This window comes from Athene cunicularia (assembly GCF_003259725.1).
Source record: "Athene cunicularia isolate RWA chromosome 9 unlocalized genomic scaffold, athCun1 chr9_part2, whole genome shotgun sequence".
Taxonomy (NCBI): domain Eukaryota; kingdom Metazoa; phylum Chordata; class Aves; order Strigiformes; family Strigidae; genus Athene; species Athene cunicularia.
This window is the reverse complement of record NW_020799111.1, coordinates 2122474-2128205: the sequence shown is the minus strand read 5'-3', so window position 1 is coordinate 2128205 and position 5732 is coordinate 2122474. Positions and strand designations below refer to the sequence as shown.

The window sequence follows — 5732 nt, the reverse complement described above, 5'->3', positions numbered from 1 at the left end:
CTCCCCCAACCCCCCCACCCCCGGACCCCTGGGGCACTCCAGCATCCCTTCTCACCTCTTCTCACCTACAGTCCCTGTCCCCTCAGGGGGAGGCGAAGCCAGTGCTGTGTCCTGCAAAGGGGAGGTACCACTTCCAGTCAGTCTGGGCCTCACTTGGGCTGCCAGGCAACTGCTGTCTTGGATGACACTGGTACATCTGGCATCCCCACCAGTTTTACAAAATCACAGAATCATCTGGGTTGGGAATCACAGAATCATCTGGGTTGGAAAAGCCCTTGAAGCTCCTCCAATCCAACCATGAACCTCACCCTGACCATTCCCAACTCCACCAGATCCCTCAGCACTAAGTCGACCTGACTCTTCAACCCCTCCAGGGATGGGGACTCCCCCCCTGCCCTGGGCAGCCCATTCCAATGCCCAACAGCCCCTTCTGCAAGGAAATACTTCCTAAGAGCCAGTCTAAAATCCTAATATCCAGTCTTCTGGCAGACCCACTGGAATCTCACGAATCCAACTCTAATTCAAGTAAGAATGGCTATTTGTTTTCCATGCTAGACAGGAGGAAGAAGGTGGCAGATGCAAAGACAGCTGTCAGGGGCAAGGAAAGAAAAGCTGAAATTGGAGCTGGAAGATCTAGTGGCAAAAATTGGGAAGACGAGGGTGGTGGGGAGTTTGTAAAAGGGTGAGAGTGGAGGGGAAGAGCAAACAGGGATGACTACTGGATAGAAGCTGTATGATGATGTTTTCTTAGCAAATTCTTCTAGCATGGGCCAGGGAAAGGGAACATGGGGAGGATCGGAAACACCTCCTTAACCACAGGCTCTTTTTTTTTCCCCCTGCTGATGATCCAATGAGGAGCTGAACTATTACAGTTCCCAGTTGCATTGCTGCTTCTTTGGTCCATGCTGTACATATGAAGGCTTTTGACTTTGCTACTTCTTGGGTGAATCCTTAACTCTGCCTGCTGGCTGTCTGCAGCTCCTTCTTGTTCAGACAAGTGTGTTCTGCTTGTCTGGTGCAGGCACAGATTACACCTCAGAGGCACAAACCCAGCCACATACAGAACTTTTTCACAAGCACCTTGAGCTCTCCATCCTCATGCAGTTTAGCAATGACAGTCTCACAGGACATGTGCCATGCTGTGATTCCATCTGGTAATCACACAGGCAAAAGTTGGTTTTTATTTTGAAGAGGATAAACATTGAGCAAAGACACCAAGAAACTTCTGTGGAGTCTGGAAGCTGCAAGCTCCAGGAAAATGCTTTTTCTGATGCACTGGCAAAAGGAAATCCTTTTAAACATTGTTTTCCTTCCAGTTCCTTTCTCACCTCCACCAGTAATCCTAAACTCTGTCAAAATATTTTCTCCTTAGCAAGTCCTGCCAATGGTGCGAAGGAATCGGTCCAACACTGAAACATGCAAGATGAACAGAAGGCTTCTACCTATTGCAAAAGACATTTGAGAATCAGAGATAAAATGAGATAAAAGAAATCAAGGGGGCCTTGCCTTTCTTCTCAGCACAAAAAGAGGTAACAATTTATTGCTTGAAGCTAAGCCCTCCTTGTTTCTTTTCCACATCACTTTCCTCAGATTTCCATTTCCCATCTGAGAGAGCTCATCCAAGTGGCTATCAGTTCAATAGGTGGTACACTGGGGCTGGCAGGCTCTTCCCTCTAACACTTAATCATCCCTCAAAAGACAGACTTTGACCATTGTAGCATAAATTAGGCTGGCTGTTTTCAGTGAACGTACCCAGGATGTCAGCACTGGAAATGCTGTCCACCACTATCCCATCCTGACATGAGGAGTTCAAATAACCACCAGTGTTTACAGATTACTTCCAGCTCTTGAATCCCGTTGACCAGTCTCCCACACCTGCCCCACACAACCTTCCTCAGTCACACACTAGTTAAAGATGGTAACAACTGACTCACGGCTGTTTGTTTGGTGTATACTGAAGTCTAACCACAGAATACACAGGAATACTTCTTGGGACATGAGCCTTTGGACTTAGAAGTGATCCCACTGTGAGCTTTGAAACCAATAACAACTCGAGACAGTAAAAATGACATTCTTTTATCACACCTAGAAAACATTTAAGACCAGAATTGGCACCAACTTAAGAACAACTTAACAAGATATAAAATAATTTTACATAAGAGAAGCATTCTGATATTAGCTCTGAGGTGTCAGTCGTTGTTATTTCACACTCATTATAGAAGCATTTTAAACTGTGTTTGGTCACTGTGCATAGAACCATTGTTTGAATCTGAGCCTTTTTCAGAAATGTTTCCTCCTTAAAGAAGCTTATGACAGTGATGGTCAGCTGAAAAATATTTTTTATATTGTATTCATGCATCCACTGCATGAAATCTCACTGATTTTTAACTAGTTTCCCGTGGGTGGAACATTCTCATGGAGATACTGGAGAGCCAAATCTGTCCACTTCATTTCTTGCTCTTTCACGGACTCGGTTGTGCCACCATTGTCTTGCTCTGGTTCAGGAAGCTCATTCTGAGAACAAAACAGAGGTACAATGCATTCCACACAAAATACACTTCCTGAAAGGAGCAGGTTACTAAGGCTTTGCATGAATAAATTCAAAAATCCACACACGAGACCAAAGGGTGAATCTGAACAATACATACCATACATACTGATCCACTTAAAAATATTACTAAGCCCACTTATGAACAATATTCTTTTGAGATTGATATGGTACCTAATATGAAAGGTAAATTGGTTTTGCAGGACCCTGCAGCCTTGCTGTACACTCAGATTGCATATGCAGCGAACAAGAATAATATATATCAAATGCAAAATAAGTAAATAATAGTATGATGCCGTTGTTCCATTGGTTGTTTGTGTTTCTTTTGCTGTTGCCAGGAATACAGATTCTGCATTCATTATAGCTGTTATTAAGACAACTCATTCTGTAACACGTTCCTTTCCTATGGCAGGTGAGAAATCCTTCCTCTTTCTACACGCTGAACTCAGGTGTGGCTGTGCTGTATCAACAGTAGAAGACAGAAACCTGTACCAGGCGCAACACTGAGCTGCTCACGACCCAGTAAAGAGGAAGTACAGTTTAACTGAGATTTTGTTTTCCTTCCTTATATTATTTGTTCTCTGTGTTGCCGTATTGGTGCTGTCACACAGAGTGCTTGTTATTCTGCCAGATACCATTTGGGCAAGAATTCTGAGTTCTACGTCTCTGGAAATCCCAGCGTGAGCTAAATAAATTTTTTCAGTTTTGAAAACAGCATATGATTCGAGTCCCATTTGAGTTCATAGGAGTCTCTCTTGTGAACACTGGATCAGATGCTCAGGACAGGCTCAAATACCACTTTACAGCCATTGTTTGCTCCTTAACAATGCCCCTGAGTAAGTCTCCTGTGAATCTGTGATGTTTTTTCTATGTGATCAGAGCCAATCCCATCCCTAGGGATCTTTATATCCACAGTCAGGCCCTTCTTTCTATTGTTAGTTGATGAGGCTTCCTGCTCTGAGGCTGCCCTCTGTATGTAACTGTAAGTAGCTCAAGAGATGGCTGTAAGGAAAGAAACAGTAACGTTTGGCCACAAGGTAAAGGCAAATGTCACCAAGGAACTAGTTTATAATACTCAGCCTGCCTAATAGAGGCTATCCCAAGCAAAGGGGGGTTTGGGCTCTTGGATCTGAGGATCACAGTTCTGCAACATCCCTTCTTCAAGCCCAGATCTTGGCAGGAAAACTTGTATGCTGTATATATGGATTTTGGAGATGTGTAGCTGCTCCTCATCCTCTGAAAAGACAGTAGTGGAAGGGCTAAAGCTTGAGTCATGTCACTAGCAATTTGGAAATGTCTCTGTGCTAAAAGAAACTAGCCGCCCCCAGCCAGGCTAAAGCCTGTGTACCAGAGGGAATAAGGAAAGGGAAAACTTTCAGATACCTCTCACTTCTCTGGTGGTTTCAAAATGACTAAGGCAAGGTGTCATTGTGGGAGATCTGAAGCTTCAGCTCTGGTCTTTGTGGGATCAGATGAAACTTTTTTTCCCCAGCTGCACCTCTCTGGCCTTGTAGCTGTACAACAAGGTGTATACTGGCTGAAAAGACAGCTGCCATGCATTGGATGCAGGGCTACAAGCAAGAGTCCTACTGCGGATGCCAGTTCATTCATTTCTATCCTTGAATTCACAACGGCAACACTGTATCTGGAAGAGACTGATTAGGAAAACATTTGAAAATTTTTCAGCTTCTTTTAATGGAATTTCAGAAAGTGGAAACAAAGTGTAACCAAGACTGCAACTGTCAGCATGAGACTAAACCTCTCTGTTCTACACACCAACTGGGAAACCGCTTCAAACACTATTAACATGAAGGGGAAGCACAGAGAAAGGACAATTTTACTCCTCCCTGATGCCAAACCCAGAATCGTGCGATGGGAAGGGCATTCCAGTTCCAAGGAGATTTGGGAACCAGTCAGGGGAATGGGGAGAGAATCATCCACATCCTTACGTGTACACAGGAATGACTGGCATATAGGACAAGAAAAGAGTGAGTCAGATCCATCCTGGGAACCTTTTGTACGAATCAGGTGCACCGCAAACAATACTGTCTGTGCCGTTTCTTGGAAGGGACTGTGATAAACACAACAGCCGTAACTCAGATTGATAAGTAGCAATTCACCTACCAGAGGGATAGCCACATCCTCATACGGCAATTTATCTTCCCTCCATGCATCATCGATCAAATCCAGGATTCTGCCATCCCTTTGCACTTCGCTGTCCATCGTTGTGGCTGGCAAGTACAGCTAAATCTGTGACACAAAGCAGATACTATTTCTAACATCCACATCCCCAACCAAGGACCTGGAGTTTGGACTATAGGCTTGCTCCAGTTTTGATCCGACTTCTATTAAGCTTAAGCTTTTATGGGAAACTTTGATTCTCCTAATCCACTCAAAAAGGGTTATAAGCACAAGAGAACTATTTCATCTGAAAAGAACACTATCAAACTGAATTGCAGATTGATGTGTCAGAGATGAATATATAAAACTAGCCTGTTATTATTAATTATAGAGCTTTACAAGTGTTTATAGCTACTGACCTTTAGAAGTCTCTTTTGATTGAGCGTGAGGACCTAAAGCTCCCCAGTCCCCTCTAATTGCACAGAACCGTTGGTGCCTGCTGGCTTTCAGTCCCTCACCAGCGCCGTAACTCACCACTGCCGCACGACTCTGGGAGAGTCAGAACAAAAGATTTAATAGCACACAAAATGCTGCCAAATCCTGAAAACCAGGAAACTGGTGGAACAGGAGGAAAAGTAAGACCTGTCTTCCATCATTCCAAGGGTTTCTTGTGATCGTTTGGTTAGTACTCTGCCCTCCCCGAGATGCCACCTCACCCCTGTGTGACTTCTGCAGGACGGCAGCCAAGCAGCAGGCGGCTCGACCGTGCCAGGTTTAGCGACCACCGATATTTATTTAAGGCCAAAGCAGGCCGGGGCTCCGGGAGGCTGCAGGAGCCGCCTGGCCCTGCCCCACGACAGGCCTTGCCTTTACCCCCAGAGCTGCGGAGCGCTCCCGGAGGCCCCGTGCTGGATGGGGACAGGCCTGAGCGCATCGCAGCCCCGGTGATCGGGGCGATGCGGACCCCTGTCCCCCCGGAGCCCCCCTCTGCCCGCGGCCTACCCTGCCCTGCCCGGCGCAGGCTCCGCGCAGGCGCCGGCTCCGCGCAGGCGCAGTGCTCGCC

At 45.8% G+C, this 5732-nt stretch overlaps 3 protein-coding genes across 6 annotated transcripts in view; 1 reads left to right on the top strand and 2 right to left on the bottom strand.

The window, feature by feature from the left end:
* The window catches only part of LIPH (lipase H), a 14038-nt gene extending 12907 nt beyond the window's left edge, over nt 1-1131 (bottom strand). Inside the window, exon 1 of the mRNA XM_026855388.1 lies at nt 1081-1131. Within this exon, the coding sequence (XP_026711189.1) occupies nt 1081-1131 (51 nt within the window). The remainder of the gene's footprint in view (nt 1-1080) is intronic.
* Nucleotides 609-5732, top strand: part of CEP63 (centrosomal protein 63) — a 28395-nt gene continuing 23271 nt past the window's right edge. For both annotated transcript variants that reach the window (XM_026855478.1, XM_026855474.1), the window contains exons 1-2: nt 609-1529; nt 2961-3070. The gene's annotated coding sequence lies outside the window, so the exon portion shown is untranslated. The remainder of the gene's footprint in view (nt 1530-2960; nt 3071-5732) is intronic.
* ANAPC13 (anaphase promoting complex subunit 13) lies at nt 2056-5720 on the bottom strand. 3 transcript variants are annotated; one of them, XM_026855480.1, is made up of 4 exons: nt 5672-5696; nt 5089-5218; nt 4673-4798; nt 2056-2514 (listed from the first exon to the last, which is right to left on the bottom strand). In XM_026855480.1, the coding sequence occupies exons 3-4, from the start codon at nt 4769-4771 to the stop codon at nt 2389-2391; spliced, it is 225 nt and encodes a 74-aa protein (XP_026711281.1). In that variant the 5' UTR covers nt 4772-4798; nt 5089-5218; nt 5672-5696; the 3' UTR covers nt 2056-2388. The 3 variants fall into 3 exon arrangements, with proteins under 3 accessions (XP_026711281.1, XP_026711280.1, XP_026711282.1); XM_026855479.1 differs by lacking the exon at nt 5672-5696 and adding an exon at nt 5312-5619; XM_026855481.1 differs by lacking the exon at nt 5089-5218 and having other exon boundaries at nt 5672-5720.

Bases quoted from the DNA above. Each gene is read 5' to 3' on its own strand.
- ANAPC13 (XM_026855481.1), bottom strand. From the start codon at position 4,771: ATGGACAGCGAAGTGCAAAGGGATGGCAGAATCCTGGATTTGATCGAT. The intron at 2,515-4,672 runs GTAGGTGAATTG...TTTTGTTCTCAG, and splicing joins AGGATGTGGCTATCCCTCTG to AATGAGCTTCCTGAACCAGA.